Source organism: Sitophilus oryzae, unplaced genomic scaffold (genome assembly GCF_002938485.1).
Source record: "Sitophilus oryzae breed Bouriz unplaced genomic scaffold, Soryzae_2.0 scaffold_816_pilon_pilon, whole genome shotgun sequence".
Lineage (NCBI taxonomy): Eukaryota > Metazoa > Arthropoda > Insecta > Coleoptera > Curculionidae > Sitophilus > Sitophilus oryzae.
The window spans coordinates 109,718-131,685 of record NW_022147435.1 but is presented as its reverse complement, the minus strand read 5'-3'; the positions used below and the strand labels follow the sequence as shown (position 1 = coordinate 131,685).

The window sequence follows — 21,968 nt, the reverse complement described above, 5'->3', positions numbered from 1 at the left end:
ATTGAGTATTAAAAACGTTGATACCCTTGGAGAAACGAAGCCTTAAAAATTTTACTGCAATTTCACAAAATTGAAAATATTTCAAAAACGGTAAGGTAATATAGGTTTAAGTATAATAAACCTTAATCAAATTTACCTTTATTTTAATCGTAGAAACTAAAAATGTAATAATATACAGGGTGTTCCTTTTAAAAAATACAACTTTGATATTTTTTACTTATTTGGGACACTCTGTATCTTATCTTATCTCTAATAATCCTTCATCGAACCCAAAACTTGAAATTTGTAAAAATATAATCGTTTAGCTACAATACTCCGTGTCGTATGTGGTGAACAACCCTGTATTCTGTAGCTTTTACGTGACTTGTTTCCAGTAATTTTGCTTTGGTACTAGAAAAAAAAGTGACTGGACAAATAAAATCAATAATCCCGAATTTTCTTCAAAAATTAACTGAAGTGTAATTACGTGATTTCTAATTTTTTTAGTACTTACACGCTTAGGTTTTTCTGTCCAAAAGAAAATAAGTCAAAAAAACGAAATACCAAACATCCCACAAGCGCAGAAAATGTTTTAAATAAATAAATAAAAAACTTAGCGAGGTAGACAGTACAATAATAATAATAATGTTAATATTAAAAAGATTGCGTTCAGGGGCTTTAATTATTCTCTATTTGTCTAAATTTAAAATGAAAAAATAAGCGACAAAGATGAAGAATTAAAAATAATAATACACACAGAGTAAGGATCGCATGTTCCCTTGTATATTTTTATTATTATGATTGGCGTCGAGCAGAAATGGCCATATTTTTGTAGTCAGCGGTTTTTTGAGGTCTCGCGTTGAAAATGAAACAGGTTCTCTGTATTATCTGTACCATTTCTTTCCTTAAAATGGCCTTAAGTTAGTTTCTTATTGTTTATTTCTCAATGTATATTTTTTTAGTTTTTCTCGGAGAGGTTTTTTTTGAAGGTTATTTTTATTTTTATTTTTTTTTTCGTTAAATAGTATACTTTAGTGTTAATGCGGCAACATCGGTAGTTAATTTAATTTAGAAAAAGAAAAGTCAAGAATAAATCGGCGGTTCTCAAAATGTTAGCTTTTCCTAATAATCTATAACTTGCCTATTTGGTATCATGTTTCATTTTTTTTTTCGTTAAATAATATACTATTTTTGTTCCTAAAAAAAATCTAAATCTTATATAAAAAAGTTTTATGTTTTTAAAAATATTAATATTGACTAGATTGAATATTATATGCTTTTTATCAGGACTAGTAAAATTGGAGAAACAATATCCAAGGCCATATACGTCATCAAATTGACAGTTTGTAATGACAGGCTATTCCTGATTTGACAGTGACAATTTTTTTGATTGGTTCATACTTGTATTAGTCCTAAGTCCTAACCGTATCCTGAACATTGACCCTAAGATTTTAAGGAAATGCCGTTAATACTTCTCCTACTTGTCTTAAAAATATCCTAGTATGCGCTTGCGCTCATGTGAGTTACAGTATGTTGTGAGTTAACCTAACTTTACAGATATTTTTAGGAATTAGAGATTTTTCATTTACTTATTTGTGAATAAACATTAATATGTCAAATATTATTTCTAAAATTCTTAAAACCCCTAGTTTTGAGCATGCGCAAATTAATTTTGAATTAGTATTAACCCTAAGAATCGAAAATATCCAATGTGTGATTTTTACACTTTTTTTTTGTCTTGTTTTTTAAAGTTCAGTTAATTTTTTTCACTAATAATTGTCCTAGAAGGAAAGAAAAAAAAACATTTTACCTGTTTTATTTTTTACGCGAGACGAGAGTTTGCCAACTAAGGGTTGGATATTCTACCTCTCTATAACTGACGTTCAGCCATTGTATTATCAGTCCTTCGTCAGTTATTGCTGGTTTGAAGCCGTCGATAAATGGTAGTTATCGGGGTTATCTTCTTTTCTATGAATCGAGTTTATATTTCGTTATGTTCAAAACTGTCTATATACAGAGTGGAATAGAAATTCGAACACATATGGGGGAAAAGTTCACATTTATGAATGTGAACGTTATCGTCCAATAGCGTCGTTCTTGACAAAGTTTTTTTATAAATGTTGCATGGTTTATAAAGGTGCATATCCTAAAAATATTTCGTTGTATACAAGATGTCCCAAAAAAAAGGAATGATAAATTTGTTAAAAGTTATTTCAAATTTCAACCCCCAATTTTTTTCGGCACAGTATTGTGTTCAGCATAAAATTCTGCATATGTAGTACACTATTTTTATTTGAAGTACTATGCGGTGTTGTCATGCTATTTCTTGTTTACTGAAACTTTGATTAAAAAAACCTAGAGTAAATTTAACTTTTTATTAATACCGGTATTTTCCTAACCACCAAGAATAAGGAAAACTTACATTACTTATACAACATTGCAACATTTATTATGCTATATCTCAATTTTTTTAAATGCGTCACCCTGTATATTATTTTTCTTTGAGATCCAGAATTAAAAAACGAACATTTTTTGTATTTAAAGTGTTCTTAAATTTGTAACGGTTTCGCAGATATTCGCGGTTTTATGTTACATAATATGGCTCTTTCAAGAGTAATTTTTTATCAAAGCTTTTGTTGAAAGGGCCATATATAATGTAAAACCGCGTATATCTGCGGAACCGTTAGAAATTTAGGAACGCTTTAAATACAAAAAATGTTTGTTACTTAATTCTGCATCTAAAAGAAAAATAATATACAGGGTGTTAAATTAAAAAAAATGAGATAGAATTTTCTTATTCTGCCTATCTTTGACCTTTAAGAAAATGTAGCTAAGTGCTATTAAATTCACTGTAGGTTTTCAAATTTTCAGCAAACCAAAAACAGCGTGGCAATAGTGTATATTCCATCAAATAAAAATAGTGTACTATATTCGCAATCAGTTTCGCAGATATTCGCGGGGTTATATTACATAATATGGCTCTTTCAAGAGTAAATTTTTATCAAAGTTTTTTTTTGAAAGGGCCATATGTAATGTAATATCGCGAATATCTGCAGAACCGTTAGAAATTCAGGAACACTTTAAATACAAAAAATGTTCGTTACTTAATTCTGCATCTAAAAGAAAAATAATATACAGGGTGTTGCATTAAAAAAAATGAGATATGGAATTTTTTTATTCCGCCTATCTTCGACCTTTAAGAAAATGTAGCTAAGTGCTATTAAATTCACTGTAGGTTTTAACCACTTTTCGAATATACTGTTTTTAACCAAATTTTCAGTAAACAAGAAACAGCATGGCAACAGCGCATATTCCATCAAATAAAAATAGTGTACTATATTCGGAATCGGTTTCGCAGATATTCGCGGGGTTATATTACATAATATGGCTCTTTCAAGAGTAAATTTTTATCAAAGTTTTTTTTTGAAAGGGCCATATGTAATGTAATATCGCGAATATCTGCAGAACCGTTAGAAATTCAGGAACACTTTAAATACAAAAAATGTTCGTTACTAAATTCTGCATCTAAAAGAAAAATAATATACAGGGTGTTGCATTAAAAAAATGAGATATGGAATTTTCTTATTCCGTCTATCTTTGACCTTTAAGAAAATGTAGCTAAGTGCTATTAAATTCACTGTAGGTTTTAACCACTTTTCGAATATACTGTTTTTAACCAAATTTTCAGCAAACAAAAAACAGCGTGGCAATAGCGTATATTCCATCAAATAAAAATAGTGTACTATATTCGGAATCGGTTTCGCAGATATTCTCGGGGTTATATTACATAATATGGCTCTTTCAAGAGTAAATTTTTATCAAAGTTTTTTTTTGAAAGGGCCATATGCAATGTAATATCGCGAATATCTGCAGAACCGTTAGAAATTCAGGAACACTTTAAATACAAAAAATGTTCGTTACTTAATTCTGCATCTTTTTTCTTATTCCGTCTATCTTTGGCCTTTAAGAAAATGAAGCTAAGTGCTATTAAATTCATTGTAGGTTTTAACCACTTTTCGAATATACTGTTTTTAACCAAATTTTCAGTAAACAAGAAACAGCATGGCAACAGCGCATATTCCATCAAATAAAAATAGTGTACTATATTCGGAATTTTATGCTGAATCAAAACATGTACTGAAAAAGGGGATTACAATTATTTAAAAAGCTTGCAACTTGATCATTACTTTTTTTGGGATACCCTGTATAAAACAAAATATTTTTAATATATTTATACAAAACTTTTCTCATATCTGCGTCAATAACCACGATATTGGACCTAAAAATAAAAAATAATTAAAAAAAATTCGCATATATGTTCAAATTTCTTCTACATACTGTGTATATATGTTTTGATAATTATTTCAGTGAAGCGGATACATGTTTTAGTTGATTCAGAGCACAAAAAAAGTTTGTATATTGCCAGTTTACTTTAATTTTTATTCGCTTCATAATTATATTACAACACATTTTTGTTGTGTTTACATGATAAGTACCTAATTTAGTATGTAAAGAAAAAAGTTTTAAATAATAATAACTTAACGTTTTTATTCCTAATTATTGTGAACCCTAAAACAGAGGAGGAGAAGAATATAAGAAACAATAATAACGATAAAAACAAAAACCATTTATTTAATTTCTAATAATAATGATTCTTGTAGCATAATATATTCTCACTTTTAGTTAGATAATATAATTTCAATTTTTTTTTGTATAGAGTTAAGAGAGAAGCAATTTTGTTTACTTAGTTTTCTTATTGTATCTTAAAAAAAAGAGGTCTGGCAAGTTTCAGAAGGTTTTTGGTGCGAGAAAAATAATACAGATGATGAAAAAACACAAAGGATTTTTTTTATCAAATTCAAAGCGTTATATTTTTTTAATTTTTGGTCTTATTTTTATGAATTTTTTAGCAAACTGTATATAAATATCTTTAATATTTGGCATATTATACAGGGTTAATTGAAGGGTTGTTTTTTACCCTAACTTTGTATAATAAGCAAGATACTAAACTTATAAAAAAAACTGAGTTTACTACTAATTAAAGTAGATATATTTATATACAGTTTGCTAAAAAAATCATGACAATAGGGCTAACAATTTACAAAAATGCTTTAAATTCGACGAAAATCTTTTCCGTTGCGTTTTTTTTTGCATCTGAGTATATAAAAAATCTTGAGCTGCATTTAAAAAGAAATACGGTGCAATATAAAGGAAAACGAAGGGACTTGTTTTTTAATTGTTGTAGCTTCACTTGGGTAGAAAAAAACGTATATTTTTCTTCAGCAATTCGTGACGTACCGCCTATGAACTTGCGAGATCTAAAAAAAAACGTTGAAACATTAAATTTGGGTGTTAAAAAATATTATTTTTTTTATTTCTCTCGTTTTTACTGACACTTTTTTTTCAGGAAAAAAAGTATTAATATTGTAAAAATTACTTATGGCATAGGTTTAGGCATATTGAACGAAGGAGTTTTCCAGATGTTTTATTGAACGAATTTATTAAAGTATCGTATATGTTTGCAAATTCTAAGCTATCTTTTCTTTATTGATTTTTTTTCTTAAAAGTCAAAAAATCGATAATACAGGATGGTCGGAATTATAATCGGGTAACTACGGCAACATATTCTGCAGATAAAAATAAGTAAAAAAGTTCGTATAGATTTATGTTCTAAAATGCTTAGTTTCGGAGATACAGGGTGTAGAAGTTTCATTTTTATTTCGATTTTTTTCGAATAATTTCTGAAGTAACGTCAATATTTGGATGAAAATTGGTGTCTGGGAGTTTTTTGATATGAGAAATGTATATTTTTCCCTCAGTAGAGTGTAATACATGTACAGACGAAAATTATTACTTTTTAAAACAGTTGAGAAACGTGTAAGTCGCGCCCCCGACAAATAGGAGTCAAACTAACATCGAAATCGAATTTATCATGTAAAAATACACCCAGACAAAGTTCGTTCGGAAATTATTTAGGAAAAAACTGAATAAAAATGACACTATCTACATAAACGAACTTTTTTACTTATTTTTATCTGTAGAATATGTTGCCGAAGTTTCTCGACTACAATTCGAACCACCCTGTATATTAAAACAATTTTTATTCAGGTTAAATGGTAAAATTCAAAATTAAAATAATTTCACCCCGTGAATCACCCCCCTCACCCCCCACTCTCTAAACTTTTAACGAAAATAAATAATAATAATAATAATACAAAAAAAAATATAATGAAAAAGAACACACGATTCGGTTGACTCAAAAGTGACCTTTTTTGTTTATTTTTGAACGATTAGTCGGTAGGTGTGATAGAAAGAACATTATATTTAAAAAAAGGACAAAAAATTACAAAAAAAGTCTATTTTAAAAATTGAATGTACAATGTACTCCATATATTTTATTTACTTAATAAATTATTTGTGTGAAAAGTACGAAGTTTGGTGTTTTATTTCGATTTAAGGTACGCGCACACTGACCCGCGCCGCACTTGCCGCACGAATCGCGCATTTCTTTCTTGTCGCGCACACTGAGTCGCACCGAACGCGCCGCGTTATTCGCTATTTTGTTTCTTTTTGCCCCTACTACAGTCGTATTTGCCAGGTCGGTCAAGTTTGCCCCCCGTACTAGAGGAAATTCAAAAAGAGATATACCACTATTTTGCACACCATAAATGATATTTTGTACACTTACCTAAGAGAAACTAGAGCCGTTTTTTAAACGGGGGGCAAACTTGACCGTTCCCCCCCATTTGTTACGAAATTGATTTATTTCTATGTATATCGATTCGGCTAATTTTGCACACCTGTTTTTGAATTTTGCACACCCTTCTGACGAAAGTTATAAGCGGTTGAAAATTTGAAATTTCCCCCCCATCTGTCACGAAATTGAATTTTGTGTATATCAAACGAATCGGCTAATGTTGCACAATTTTTGGGATTTTATATACTGAGAAGGCTACTAGTACCATAGCAAGTTGCCGGACGAATTTACGTTTACCCGATTTGTTCAAAAAGACCACCTTCTTGTGCTAGACAGAACGTCGTAAAATCCCCGTCTGACATTGGCTAACATATTAGGGCTAATAGTTCGGAAAGCCTCTCGCGTTTTTACTTGAAGCTCATCCAGATTATTAGCCCTATTCAAAAAGGAAATACCACTCCTGCAACTCCCAGTGGACGATATGCCAAGAACGTACAACTTTGACAAACATGTCAATGTAGTATTGAGCAATAAGAAGGATTGGAAGAGCGAAACGCTTGCCCAGCAGTTAAAAGACCATACCATAACTTGGTATACTGATGCTTCCAAAACCAATACGGGAACAGGGATCGGAGTGTTTGGGCCGAGAGCTAATTACTCCGAACCAATGGGCACTTACCCTAGTATCCTACAGGCAGAAATCTACGCTATCGAGAGATGCGTACAACTTATCTTAGATAGGAACTATCGGAAACAAGAAATAGCCATCTTATCTGATAGTCAAGCAGCGTTAAAGGCGATCAACTCAGTATCAATCAATACGAAATTGGTCAAAGAATGCATAGAGAAGCTGAATAAATTAGGCAAAGAAAACAAAGTTATCCTACACTAGGTGCCTGCTCACTAAGGGATAGAAGGCAATGAAAAAGCAAATAATCTAGCTAGGAAAGGATCGAACACTCCACTAACTGGACCAGAACCATTCTGCTTTCCAAGTGGTAACCAACTCAAGGCGGAACTCAAGAACTTGGAAGATTCCATCCGCAACCTGGAAAGGAAATCTTGCAATGGTCTAAGACACTCGAAGAAGTTTCTGAGGGCTTATGATCAAGAAAAATCACAGATCTTCCTGGGTCTGAGTAAGAACAATCTTCGGATTGTCACGGGGTTTTAACAGGACACTGTCTCATCAATGAACACCTCAGTAGATTGAAACTAAGAAGAAACGGCGAATGCAGATTCTGTGGGGAAGATGGTGAAACACCAGTACACCTCATCACTGAGTGCGCCGAGACGACAACCATTCGTGCCATGAATTTTGGTACGACTGATATTGGAGATGGAGAACTACCCTCTATAAAACCGTCCCAGATACTGGCTTTTGTCAAAGCCCTGGGACTGTATGATGAGTTATGATTCAAGAAAGGGGGACACAATGGATCTGTAAGGTCGAGGTGATTAACCCCCCTCCCACTCATTCTAAATTCTTCTAAAAATTCTAGCCCTATTATGACCATACACTTTGGATTTTACATAACCCCACAAAAAGAAATCATTGGGAGAAAGATCTGGTGCTCTAGCGGGCCACAAAATAGTTCCATATCCACTAATTAAACGGCTGGGAAAAGTATTGTTCAAATATTCTTGAACAATACAGGCATTGTGGGCAGGGTAACCACCTCAGCAATTTGATTACTTGAAAACGTGGGATTTTGATCCGCGGTAGCACAAATGAACACTTGCTTTAACTCCTGTTCTTCATTAATCAACACATCAGCCTTTTTGTGTTTTTGTGGGGACACGCACCCATGTGCTTCAAAATTATTATTAACTCTTGATATAGTAGGTAGAGATGGAATTGGCATGTTTACAAAAGTTTGTGGAAAAATTGTTTGTATATCCCGATAAGACCTATTTTGGAAATACCATTTTACAATTTGAATTTTCTCACGAACTTCGTAAACATCCATTATTTTACTTAAAAAATAAATTTTACACGAGAACTATCGCGAGAATCAATGTATTCGTTGGCTATTAAAACACGAATAAATACAAATTCTTATCACATATCTACCTATTTTTATTTTATCGCATTTTTTCGCCTGCTTTTTATCCGGCGGACGGGTATACGCTAATTCGTCCGGTTCTGCCTATGTTACTACTACGGTGGTCCGGTCTGTATTAGTAGGTATAGATAAGCCAATAAACTAAAAGGATCAATAAAACACATAAAAATTTAATAAAATTAGACGCTATATTTATAAAATTTTACAAGGACAATGTTTAAATAATTAACAGTCTTTAATACAGACAACTAAAATATAATTTATTATAAAAAAATCTGATATATTTTAGGAAAATTAATTTTTACACCTCTATAACATGAATACTTTGACATTTCGGACAGACTACGCTGCTCTCACTCTCTCTTTCTCTTCTATCCCTACTTTTTGTCCTCGAGAAGGACTCATTGCACTTCATGCATTGGTAGTCGATTTTTTCGTTAACTATCTTTGACTGGACCAAATTCACGAATTTTTCGGTGTCTTCTATGTAATAAGTCCGGCTCTGTCTGTCTTTTCTCATCGTGTCGAATGTTATTTGTATTTCGTTGGGTAGAGAACCTACTTCACATGATATAACCACGTTCAAATTCCACCTGTCAAGAAAAAGTTTAATTAAAATAATAACTTAGCTATACAGAAGTGATAGTAACTTTGAATAAAAAAATTAAGGAAGGAGCATATCAAAAAACTGAGCTTGATCGCGATGGGGACCAAAAATGGCCGACTTAAATTTCGATTTATCAGTGCCGTTCTAATTTTAATCAAAACGCGTGAAAATATGATGTAGGATAGACTCAATAATTTGTTGTTTTATTTTACATTGTCAATAAATGTTGGTAGTTGAAAAGTTGGTAGCGTGAAGTGGGGTGACTTTGCCCATAGGCGGTTTGCGGTCGTGATTTTAATTTACTTGATACGGAAAGGTGTACCGGCAACGTCGCAACAGCACACCGTCGCATTTCTCTCACTCCGACTTAATAAGATCCCTATGCAATTTACTTCCACACATGTAAATACCAACCCAAAAGTAACAGTTGCCAGCACGGTATAGTCACTTACTAGTAAAAAGTTATTCCATTATTTCCCTCGATTTTTGACCGAGATCTACCGCATGCTATACAACCAACTATTTTACAGTTTTTTTTTTCGATAAATCGCAATTAACAGTGACACTGATAATTTAACTTTTCCGCCATAATTTCCTTCTAGATTTACTACCCCTAAACAACTACCAGTTGTAGAATAAATAATAACATAAAATAAGTTCAGTAAAGACTGACAAATTCAAATGTGTCAAATGAATCGTTAAACAGAACCGTCAAGGATCCCCACCTCAGAGGTGTGTAGTTCGTGAACGAACTAGTTCCAATGAACTATTCCGACTAAGAACTAAGGAACTAGTTTCTCCCAAGGAACTGGAATTCCCACCTCTACCCCACCTCCGTCTACCCTGCATGAATACATAGATAGCATTATACTCCTTCCTTAATATTTTTATTCAAAGCACTTACCTTGCTTTCTCCTTGACAGATACACTATCCCTCTCCGACAAGTGCGTTTCAGTCACAATAAGACACAAGTCGCATTCTTTTCCGTCAGATCCCGTCGCAGCGTAGAACATTTCGCCATTGAAAGCGTCATCATCATCTGACAAAGGTTCCTCTTCCTCTTCAACAGCAGGCTCATCATGCGAAATGAAAAAATCGCTGTCCTCGGCTGTTTCGAAGTTCTCTTTTGCATCTGTGGTGGTCTGTTCCTCTTTGGCTGTCTCAAATAGGCCGCTGTCGTTCGAAGCTTCGTTTTTGGCGAAGTAGAGGTCGCCTAGGTGGTTTTCTGAGGGTGTGGAGCTCAGGACTGTGGATTTTTCAAAGCCTAGAACGTCTTGGAAGATTACTCCGGAATGTCGGTATAGCCAGGTGTCGCCGTATTCTTTTCGAAGTTGTTCGACCTAGCAAAAAATACAATTGGAGCTTCAATTTCTGGTGTTAAAATAAGAAAGCAGAAAATTTAATCAGAACAGAATTAAATTATTCTAGGTGATCCAAGGCAACGAAAAAGTCGATAAACCAGCAAAGCAAGGATCATTGGAATCCTATCTAGGAAGCAGAAATTTTGGTACAAATGAACTACTATGTATAGGAAGCAGAAATTCTGGTACAAATGAACTACTATGTATGGGAAGCAGATATTTTGTACAAACGAACTACTATGTATATGAAGCAGAAACTCTGATACAAATGAACTACTGTGTATGGGAAGCAGAAATGTTGGTACAACTGAACTACTATTTATATGAAGCAGAAACTGGTACAAATGAACTACTATGTATGTGAAGCAGCCATTTTGGTACAAATGAACTACTATGTATAGAAAGCAGGAAATCTGGTACAAATGAACTACTACGTATATGAAGCAGAAACTCTGGTACAAATGAACTACTATGTGTGGGAAGCAGACATTTTGGTACAAATGAACTACTATGTATAGGAAGCAGGAAATTTTGGTACAAATGAACTACTATGTATATGAAGCAGAAACTCTGGTACAAATAAACTACTATTTATGGGAAGCAGACATTTTGGTACAAATAAACTACTATGTATAGGAAGCAGGAAAACTGGTACAAATGAACTACTATGTATGGGAAGCAGAAAATTTGGTACAAATTATCAGCAGCAGATAAAAGAAGTTTTCAAGCGAGCGTGATAGTCACAAGCTAGAATTTATATACGGGTGGTTTAAAAAACGTTCCTAAAAAACTCACACTTTTTTTTGAAAGAAATTTTAAAATATCTCAATTTTTGTAGTAGGGTCAGAACAAAATTGTAAATATATTTTTTTAGAAAATTTACTCTCATATTTTATGGTGTTCTAGAATCAATGTATAAATGTTCCTAAATCAAACAAAATACATAATATTGTTAGAAGAAAAAGGGAAAAATATTCGGAAATAAGAAACGTTTACCCTCTTCTAAAGGTGAGATATTTTCTACAACCAAAAGATAAATAAAAATATAAAAAAGTAAATAAGAGTATGAGGCGTCAAGTTGCAAAACCTGTCTTATCCCAAAAACGTTGTTTCGAGATAATATTCAAAAACTGTTTTAGCAAATGTTTGAAGCGTTATTTTACAAAAAACGTGTCCATTGCATGGAATCATTGTTTTTTATCTCGTGTTTCTAGAAATAAAAATGAATATTTAATTTTTAAATAGAAAAAACACAAAAATAATTCGGATAAGATGGATTTTGTTGCAGTAACATATTTGGTAGTGACTTTTATATAGGAATAGGCGACTTTTGCTGCTGTTTGTGACTATGTTTATGTAGATTTCAGGGTCCACTATTAATATAAATGTCATTATGCCATTTTTTAAAAAAAATGGATAAGGCGGGTTTTGCAACTTGACGCCCCAAATAAAGACTACCCACCTGTTTTTTCATCTCCAAATGAACAGTACTCGGTTTAGGTGTAGACACAGGAGTCTTCTTTGGCTCTGCCACCACACTATGCCCTTCCTGTATCGTTACATTGCGCACCCTCCTCTGCCTCTCATTCACAGAATTTTCAAGAGAATTCAACGAAGAATCGTTACTAGAACTTAGAGAACTCTGAGTTATCGGATGCCTGCTACCGGCGAACGATTTTTCAGCTTTATTCAAAGGAATGTTGTTCAAAACAAAGTTCAAAGTTGCCGTGTTTTTGTTCAGGTACTGACAAGTAGTGTTTCTGTGATGGGGATGGAAATATACAGGGTTTCCTTGAAGATTTAAGAAATACAGGGAGGGTAAGTGTGCTATAGACATGAGACTGTTGTGATCCATCAAGCAATTTTGACTTAGATCTAATTGAAGAAGGGTAGACAGATTTATCAAGCCTGTTAAGTCTTCTACAAAGTTATTACTCAATATCAGGACCTGTTTAAACAAAAAGATAAAAAAAAACAATAATCTGTGATTAATATAATGGTTTATCTCAAATAGATTAACTATACCTGTAATCTTTTACAAATCTGCCCCTTGAACTTTGGTACTTTGTCCAGTTTGTTAAAAGAAACATTCAGATGCTTCAAATTAGGCAATGTATTGACAAAATCCGCACTTTTCAGCTGATTATGGCTTAAATCCAAAGTAACCAACCAAGGCGTCCATTCTAAACTATTGTCTATTTCCGTTATATGATTATGAGAAAAATTGGCTTTCTTCAGCTCACTCCATAAGTGTCCTTGACTCATATCACCTCCGCATTTATCTAAAACATCTCCTAAACAACCTAAATTGTGCACATTGGTCAATTCCTGTATTTGAGGCCTTAATTTCTGTATCCCTGTGATAGTTTTCACGTCTATCTTATGAATTTCTAATGCTTTTAAATTTCCAAACCTTCCTAGACTGATTTCATGTTGTTCTTCGTTACCTATAAGGTCTGGTGTTAGTTTTAAGGCCACTGTACCTGTAACAAGATCTAATAGAAAGTGTAGGTCTCTTTGTAGGTGTGCTTTGGTATCAGTAACGTTAAAGGACGAGGACAAGTCTTCTGGAACATGTTCATCGAAAGCACTGTTCAATTTTTGCAAGTACAACGTAGAAAGACACAGTTTTCCTTTGCCATTAAACACATCCTTACTAACTGGGCGAAGTAATTCTGCCACTTTCGACAATAGACACGGTTCAGACATTATGTTAAATACGAAATAATTTATTAGTTAATATTGTTATATATACACATGTTTATTTGTTTGGAGGTTGATAAACAGCTGATTAAAACGCCAAAATCTTATGTAAACAAAGGTTCTAATTTTCGTTTCTTTGTTGTCTGTTTAAATTGGCGATAATTTCTTTGTAGATCCATTTAAACAACTTCATTATCTGAATTTATTTGGAAATATTATTTGTCTGTCCCAATTTATTTCACTTTTTTCTGATGACTATTATCACTATCATATATAATTTCTTTAAAGCAATCACTTACTTACTCTATGGTGGCCACCACAGATGACAGAAGGAAACTTAATTAGATGTTAACCCTACTTTTAATTGTCAAAAAAAGTTTAAAAAAATGTCAACACTCCTTTTGCGGCTTTAAATTTTATTTTATCTTAAAGAATTAAATAAATAAATAGAATTTTTATGTTAAAATGTCGAGAAAGCGCAGCGGCAGTGGATCAAAACGCCAATTCAAAGAAAAAGTCGTTCAAATCTACGAGACAATATTAAAAGGCGAAGATTTGGCATCAAATAATCCCTTATCATGGGACGAATTCTTTCTACTCAAACCCAAAGTAACAAATTTGGAAAACGAGATCCACAAGATAACGTTCGAGCAACTCCAAGCGGCCAAATTAAACTTAAACGAACTTTTTACCAATTGTATTGAAGTTTTGAGCCAGGGAAATACTATTCGAGCTCCTTACGGATTACAAACTCTATGTGCACTATTGCACGGTATTTTTAAAAAGTTTAGTGAAAATCAACCAGCCAGCAATGTCCACGCGATAGAGTTTTTATCTGGCTTCGATAATTATGCAGAAAATATCCAAAAACTGTTGGAATTTTGCCAAACATTTTTAATAGGTATTTATGTTTAATAATTAAAAGATAACTTAGCTAAAATTTATTATTCTTTTGTCTAGGTGATTACACGGACTCTGTAAAGGGACTATGCTTAAAACTATTAATAATTTTTATTATTGGAACCGACAATATCAACCATAATAGTGTTATAGAATATATTATGTTGTCTCCCTTGTTTGATTGTTTAGTTAAACTGTTATCACACTCCCCTACCAGACAAAAACACGGATACGACGTAGTATTAATAATTACTTTATTAGTAAACTACAGGAAATACGATGCTACAAACCCGTATGTAGTAAAATTGTCAATTCTGGATGATGAACTAGCTTTAAATGGGTACAGTCAAGTAATAACATCATCCCTTACAGAATTTTGTAATCAGTATAACGTGGAACATGTAGAGACACAGAATTCTGGCTGGTTTTCATCTTTAACGAATATGGTGGGAAATATGTTTGTTTCGGAGGAAGGAGGCTATAGGAACCAACAAATAAGGCATAATATATTTAAATTTTTATGTTAGAATCTTTATATTCATGTAAAAATATTTTTTTTAGAGCAAATAACGCTTTGTTATTGGCGTTTTACGAAGCTGTCCATTTGAATAGAAACTTCATAACTACGCTAGCTCAAACCCAAACTGATACTAGTAGTCCACCATCACCAAATAATACTTTACACAATCAAGTACAAGGACTTTCTGACCTGTCCAATCTAACTTTTGATGTGAATTCACAACCATCCAACCTACTGGTTTCGTTCTTTCAGTATTGGTAAATATCTTGGTAGGATATGTTCAAAATTAATTGTATTTGTGGGTTTGCAATGTTCCAGCTCTATAGTCATGCAAGATACAAAGACAGAGGCAGGAACAAACACTGTAAAGCTCTGTTTTCTTATATTGGGTTGTATCACAGAGGATCAGTATGCAAATTCATTGATGCACGATGTAAGTTTGACTTTTAAAGTTAGACTTCATAGATTACCAATGAGACACAGGAAAGTAACTAATGATAAAACAACATCTAGTCAATCTTTAGTCTGTACTTTACTGGGTAAATTGTTCTTGTAAGTTTAATTGAACTTATTTTCTAAAAAAAAATGATTTCTTAACAGATTTGTTGGAAGAATTCATGTTGAGCCACATGATGAAGAAATTCCCTATGGAACTATACATTCTTTGTGTAGGGATTATACAAAGAATTCTTTGTTACCAAAAAAAATGTAGGATTAGGGTTAATTACGTCTGGAAAGGACTTTGGACAGCCCTGATATCTTTGTTAAGGTTTATATTACAGAACGAAAATTATTTGGGTAAAAAAATGAACGTTTTTGAACTGTCCATCAAGGTAGTGAACATACTGAATTTCTTTATAACTTACGGAGATAACTTTTTACCAACCCCTGGTAGCTATGATGAGCTGTATTATGAAATTATTCGAATGCACCAGGTTTTTGATAATGTGTACTCAATGGGTAAGAGTTTTATAACAATAAAAACCTTATTATCAATAAAAATGTTCCTTATCAACAGCTTTGAGATACTCCATGGGCGACGGGGACTTCAAAGAAGACGCTCTAAAGCTAAATAACGCTCTGTTTAACGTTAGGGCGATAATAAAGCATTTTTCCCCGAAAATTGAGCAATGGCTGGCCAATGCAAACCTTTCCACGCCTTCAGAAGAACAAATATTAGACATAGTTAAAAAGAACTATGACAGTTTGACACTAAAATTGCAAGATTTACTTGACCATTATGAAAGGTGCTTTTTAAGTGTTTAAATTTAATTTTATGTTATTTTCTATGATTTTTTTCCTTTGTAGATACACAGAAAAGCCTCTTTATACTGGCTTTTTTACCAATATGGTCAAAAATGTTCTATGGGATACCAGGAATAGTTTCAACTGTTCTTTGTTGAATTTTTCAAATATAGCTCAAGAATATCCAACTTTATAATATTAACTTTGTTTTTATTTGTATATTTTTACTGTAAATTGCAAAATACAAATCCTGTGGCTATAATCAAGGACTGACTTCAAAAAGCAGCATTATATTTTATAATATTAACTTTCTTTTTTTCTTCTGTACATTTTTACTGTAAATTATCAACTAAAAATCTTGTGGCTATATTTGTATTAGTAAACATGGACTGACTTGAAAAAGCAGCATTTATGGTGCTTAATAATACATGTAAAATACCAAAAATATATTTTTTGTTAATTACCTAGCAATAAGAGGGTTAAAAAATATAATTATTTTACCAAAATTTTCACTTTTTTTTTCGTTTTTCAACATAAACACATTAATATGTATATTAAAAATATATAAAGTATATATTATACTGCAACAATTAACAAAAATATTCTATAAATACCATCACATTCGCCTTCATATACACAAAAAGCTATATAAACTATTCACAATTCATATTTGTACATCGAAATATTCATATATATGTTGAGCTTGATTTTTCTCTCAAAATTTAAACGTAAAAAGTACTAAAATTCTATTTTATAGACTTCTAAATAATAAAAAAATAAAATTCTATATGTATAAAGGTTTTTTTCCTGGTAAATATTAAAAATCATCCACGCAATTGGCCGTTGTGCCGACGTAACACTTGAAAAACCGTATCTTTTAGTGTTTGTGGCTTACAATATTCTTCTAACCATCCAAAAACTCCGGCAGATAACTCTGTAAAATTACTCACAGAGACTGAGCTAAATGTTACAAACAACTGCTCCATAATAGCCTGAAACTATAAAAAAAAACAGTTTTGTCTACCCTAGAAGAAAAACTTTTTTTACTTACAACAGAAAATTTTACTTCATCGGAAACCGGTGTCTCTGTATGTCCAGGCTGGGACTGTTGAGCCTTCACGATTTGCTCATAATTGGTCTGCATTATTCTCAATGCTATCACTTCTTTACGTAGAGCGTTTCTCTCTTCTTCCTGTTTCTTTTTCTGTTGTTGTAAATATTGGATATAGTCTATAGACTTTTGTAAAACTGTAGCTTTACTTAGCTTATACCCTAATTAAAATATTTTACTAAAACACTTATTTAGATCATATATAGTTGAAGTATTACCTGATACATCCGTTTGTTGGCAAGTAGGAACTAGTTCTTGTAAAGTATCGTATCCTTTCTTAATAGCGTCCCTTCTTTTCTGTTCTGCCTGTGTATGAGCTTCCCTTCTGCGTTCTTTGTAGCTCAGTGATGAATGCTTTACCTCAATATCGTCTTCATCTAAAATAAATAAGCATTCTCATTATATAATCCAGCAGTAATTAATGGAAAGTAAAATAAAAAACATTAAAATAGTTTTACTGTACCAGAATGATTACTGATCAAAGAACTTCTTTTCGAATGGTAACCAATGTGTTCCTGAGACATTTTATAGCGTGTCCTAGCCTAGGGAATCGCCTTATATAAAATCTAAGAGTTGTTATAAAGATTTTTTTAAAAAAACACGTTAATTCCTAAAAATATTGGAAGAAAAGTTATCTTCAAGTGCCCATTATTTATCGCTGTCAAAATTCAGTGTCAAACGTGTCAAAGGTCAGTGTTATTTTAAATATTTCTTTAATCTTAAAAAATAGTATAGTCAAACTCTGGTTATTAAATTATAAACAAATTAATATTCTATAAACAACCTATATGGCGTTATTATGTTTAAAAAATAATATAATTTATTTATAAAAATTATTTTTAATCCAACGTTTCTTTACAAGTTTTAAAGAAAACTTACCACAAGCCCGGCTAGCTCAGTCGGTAGAGCATGAGACTCTTAATCTCAGGGTCGTGGGTTCGAGCCCCACGTTGGGCGAAAACTTTTTTATTTTCTATTTTTTTTTGTTAATATAATCATTTTATCAATATAACATCTTAATATAATATAATTAATTAAAAAATATACATATATTTCAAAAAATATATGCGCAGTTTTCCAGTAAATAAATGCAGTAGAAATAATCTTATTTCATACAGTATACAGTAAACAAGAATAATTTTATTTTTTGCATTTGCACAATACATTTAAAGTGAAAAAGATTTTGTTAAGTTAATTTTTATTTAATTTACTTTACATATTTGGACAATCTTCTATTTTAATGGAATTAATTAATATAAATTTATTTTTGGAATTGAGAATATTCTTAGGCAACCAAACATACACAGTACAGTTCTTCGTTTCTTCACGCCCCTCGCTCCTTTCCTTAGCTCCTTTCTGTAATTTTGTAAAAAAAACAATTAAAGTACTCGTTTTCCACGTTTTCTAGCTACTTTATATCATCTGTTTACATAAATTTATGCAGGTGAGTTGGCATATCTAGCAATCAATGCATCATTAGTTAATTAATAGAGAAAACAAAAAAAAATCATAACCCGTTCTTTTTTGACAGTTGCATACGTTTTGTAGGTGTGTGTATGTGGTGCGTCGGTCGTGGAAATTGACATGTTTAACGAAAACTAGTGCTCTTTGACCAGCGTCCTTTTGTTATTGTTTTTGGTAAGTTATTTCCAATATTATTAACAAATTACAACTTCCCTCAAACCCTCACAAATAGGGTTAAATGACATTAACCTTGGCTATGCCAAATCCTCCCACAAAACATTTGATTATGCACATTATTGTTAAGTTTACTTACTACTCGCGTCTTTTGTTTATTAATTATTCCTGTATCTGATCCAACATTTATTGTTTACACTAATTAATTGTATGCCGACGTGTGGTATTGGAGAATTATTAACTGTACCTAACTGAAAGTCTACTCAAAAACCATGGTCATTCAAATGAATTTTTAAGTGAATTTTTGATGAACACTTACTTCTTGTTTGTCTCTGCTTTGGGGGTCCTTGAGTTTCCTATGAATTATTCGCAGTAGCCTTTGGATATTCTTTGACATACTCCTAAAGGTATAGTGATATTTTTATAATTAGAGATTCTACTGTAATAATTGTTGTAATATTTTAAGGTAAGTCATCAAATGTAAGTATTTTTTTACTTATCAGACACCAAAGTACACATTTTACGTAAAATAGGATGTTTAGAAAGGGTTTAGTTCAAGTGAATTTGTGTCTAAAATTGTTCTGAGATTTCTATTGTTGTCTTAACGTTCTCTGAGTCATACCTATTAATGTTTAGTTTTGAATTACATTTTATAAGCTTTTATTAATTGTTTTAGAATTAATACCAGTTTATTTGAAATATTAGTTGTAAAACTAGTTATTTTGCTTAAAAATATAACATTTCTAACTAATTTTCTATTATATTTTCGAAGTAAATATTCCAAGTTAATATTGAATGAAGCAGTCAGTGTATTGGAAAAAAAACTGTTGTAGTTTTAAACTCTTTGATGTGATTCTGTACAAGTGCATGCGGTTTTTTGCTAAATAACTAAAGAACCCTTAAAAAGTAGGTCAGATTGAGTCGATAGGTTGACATTTTAGTCACATTGCATTTTCTTTATCAATACCTGCATTTAAAATTTGTTTACCTTTTGAAATTCATTAAAAAACTCTATTTTGGCTTGTTTATACTCAATTTTAGCTACTTACTGCTCTTATTTCATTATTATTTAAAAGTTTAGTAGCTTAAATTAATCTGTTTGAGATAATATATTTATAAAAAAGATTTGAGTAAAAATCTCAAATAGAAGACCTGATTTGGGTCTTTTTGGGGATAATGTATGTATCACCCTGTATTTAAATCAGAGATTGTCAACTTGGAATGAAAATAGATCATTTTTTATTATCTTAAAGCAGCACTTCATTCACATCTGAATAAATATTATAGTAGGGAAGCCAGTGGTAAAAAACCTTCATATTCGGTCAACTTCACAAAAAATGCCAGATCTTGCGAAAAATCTCCAAATTTCGTGTATTTTACCTATTTCATAATTAGGAGAAAAATTTTAAAAACTTATTTCTGGTGATTTTTGGACAGCGATATATTTAAATAAACTTTTTATTAAAAAAATAACACTTCATGTTGAAGGAAATCGTTTAATTCTGGTAATACTGCTTTTGACTGTTTTGTTTTTACATTTTTGAAAACCCTGTCCAGGCTCCCCATTTAGTATCTTTAGCGCCCCTACTATAAAATATTATTTGAACTGTTTATAAAAGTCAATAAACTGGTAATAATAAAATTGTATTTATTGAAAGATAAGACAATATCTCGATAATGTAATAAATTTAGACTCAAACAGTACTTTGTTAAAACTTCATTAATTTTGTAGTTTTAAAATTAATCCTTCGTAGTAAACACGTTGTGGTAATTCTATAAATTGTTTTTGTAAGTAATTAACTTTTTTAAAAGTATTTTTGCATTATTATTCAAGGTTATTCGGTGGATTTTTTTATTTATTTTAATATTTGTTTAAATAAAACCAGTTTTTTCCGATTTTTTAACTCACTTATAGTTATTTTTAAATTTTAGAAAATATACGTTAAAGTCTTCACTACACATAACGTTTTACCTGTCAGGCAAGACGGATGAAAAACTAGCGTACATACCGTTAAAGTTTTACCTGCTGATTTAGATCAGTTTTTAGTAAAAATCGTGGAGGATGCACTGTACATGCTTTTGTGTGTATTGTGTTTAATGAAATTGAAAATTATAAATATGTCATTTTACTGCAAAATTGTATTTATGGTTTAAATTTCGTTTGTAAACATACAAAACCTGTGGAAGTAAACATTAAATATCTCCAAAGAATTTTGTAAATTCACATTATTTTGTGAAAATAAAAATATTAGGTTTTTAAAAGTCGCTGTAATATCTTCATATTATTTTTTTGTAAATTTACTTATATTGTCTTCCGTTTTAATTCAGTTCAAGTAAAACGTCCGTTCTCTCTACACATTATTTTACTTCATACGTTTTGACTGAACAGGGAAGACTGACAGGGAAAACGTTATGTGTATGCGGGACTTTAGAGACAATAGTGATTTATCTCATATATTTTATTAGTCAAAAACTGTAATGGTTTTGTTAAATAATTTGAATTAACTTGTATAAAAAATTGTAGGCAAATAAACTGTTTTAAAGTATTTTTAAATCTCTACATAATTTGTGTGTTTTATATTTTTAGACGTCGTATGTTTCTAAAATATTTTATGTTTTATAAATAAACCTCCTAACGAAGACTAGCGTCATTGAAAAAAATGATTTGCGTCATATGTTTGGAACTCTCTTATCGATTTTTTAAAAATTTTTGCTATTTCAGAATTATACCGAGTATAATTAGCATTCAAAATATATTAGTTTAATCGTAGTATAACAGTAGCGTATGCTGATTTATTTTTTAGGGTGTAATAACTGTTTAATTTATAGAAAATAATTATTCGATTTTTTTGTTTTACATTCAACAGGTAAAGAATGTGATTACATTCACCTTCAAAGTTTTTCGTGCTTATTCACTTACACCTGTAAGTTGATATAATGATATTATTTCGAAAAAATCGATATATTGATATATCGATATTTTTACACATTCCTAATTAATATCATTTTTTTTCTTTAATGCTCTGTCTTAAAACATTGTTTTTTTTTGAATAGTTATAAAACATGGTTCTTGGGGTTATTGTACCATACGATCGAAAAAAACGACGTCAAAGACAGCTGGGGAATAACAATCGATAATC

At 31.4% G+C, this 21,968-nt stretch overlaps 4 protein-coding genes, 2 long non-coding RNA genes and 1 other non-coding gene across 9 annotated transcripts in view; 4 read left to right on the top strand and 3 right to left on the bottom strand.

Annotated features, from left to right (window-relative positions):
- Positions 1-564: 564 nt before the first annotated feature.
- On the top strand, positions 565-3,914 carry LOC115889625. The gene is made up of 2 exons (XR_004051474.1): positions 565-2,834; positions 3,215-3,914. It is a non-coding gene; the product is annotated as an uncharacterized LOC115889625 (long non-coding RNA).
- A 5,001-nt stretch (positions 3,915-8,915) lies between these two features.
- LOC115889607 (serine/threonine-protein kinase 11-interacting protein) lies at positions 8,916-13,670 on the bottom strand. The gene is made up of 4 exons (XM_030909655.1): positions 12,737-13,670; positions 12,174-12,659; positions 10,254-10,690; positions 8,916-9,335 (listed from the first exon to the last, which is right to left on the bottom strand). The coding sequence occupies exons 1-4, from the start codon at positions 13,418-13,420 to the stop codon at positions 9,044-9,046; spliced, it is 1,899 nt and encodes a 632-aa protein (XP_030765515.1). The 5' UTR covers positions 13,421-13,670; the 3' UTR covers positions 8,916-9,043.
- Positions 13,671-13,786: 116 nt separating this feature from the next.
- LOC115889606 (armadillo-like helical domain-containing protein 3) lies at positions 13,787-16,476 on the top strand. The gene is made up of 7 exons (XM_030909654.1): positions 13,787-14,315; positions 14,375-14,813; positions 14,876-15,091; positions 15,153-15,373; positions 15,435-15,794; positions 15,853-16,081; positions 16,143-16,476. The coding sequence occupies exons 1-7, from the start codon at positions 13,880-13,882 to the stop codon at positions 16,273-16,275; spliced, it is 2,034 nt and encodes a 677-aa protein (XP_030765514.1). The 5' UTR covers positions 13,787-13,879; the 3' UTR covers positions 16,276-16,476.
- Positions 16,477-16,629: 153 nt separating this feature from the next.
- Positions 16,630-17,879, bottom strand: LOC115889608 (max-like protein X). The gene is made up of 4 exons (XM_030909656.1): positions 17,654-17,879; positions 17,409-17,567; positions 17,131-17,351; positions 16,630-17,077 (listed from the first exon to the last, which is right to left on the bottom strand). The coding sequence occupies exons 1-4, from the start codon at positions 17,712-17,714 to the stop codon at positions 16,904-16,906; spliced, it is 615 nt and encodes a 204-aa protein (XP_030765516.1). The 5' UTR covers positions 17,715-17,879; the 3' UTR covers positions 16,630-16,903.
- A 195-nt stretch (positions 17,880-18,074) lies between these two features.
- Positions 18,075-18,147, top strand: Trnak-cuu. Its single transcript has one exon. It is a non-coding gene; the product is annotated as a tRNA-Lys (tRNA).
- Positions 18,148-18,371: 224 nt separating this feature from the next.
- On the bottom strand, positions 18,372-19,461 carry LOC115889611. Its single transcript, XR_004051473.1, has 2 exons — positions 19,148-19,461; positions 18,372-18,546 (listed from the first exon to the last, which is right to left on the bottom strand). It is a non-coding gene; the product is annotated as an uncharacterized LOC115889611 (long non-coding RNA).
- The window catches only part of LOC115889609 (protein GDAP2 homolog), a 31,972-nt gene continuing 28,523 nt past the window's right edge, over positions 18,520-21,968 (top strand). The window contains exons 1-2 of one of the 3 annotated variants that reach the window (XM_030909657.1): positions 18,520-18,634; positions 18,739-18,828. The gene's annotated coding sequence lies outside the window, so the exon portion shown is untranslated. Of the gene's footprint in view, positions 18,635-18,738; positions 18,829-19,117; positions 19,236-20,524; positions 20,617-21,968 lie in introns of those variants that run through there. The other 2 variants (XM_030909659.1, XM_030909658.1) reach the window with 2 other exon arrangements.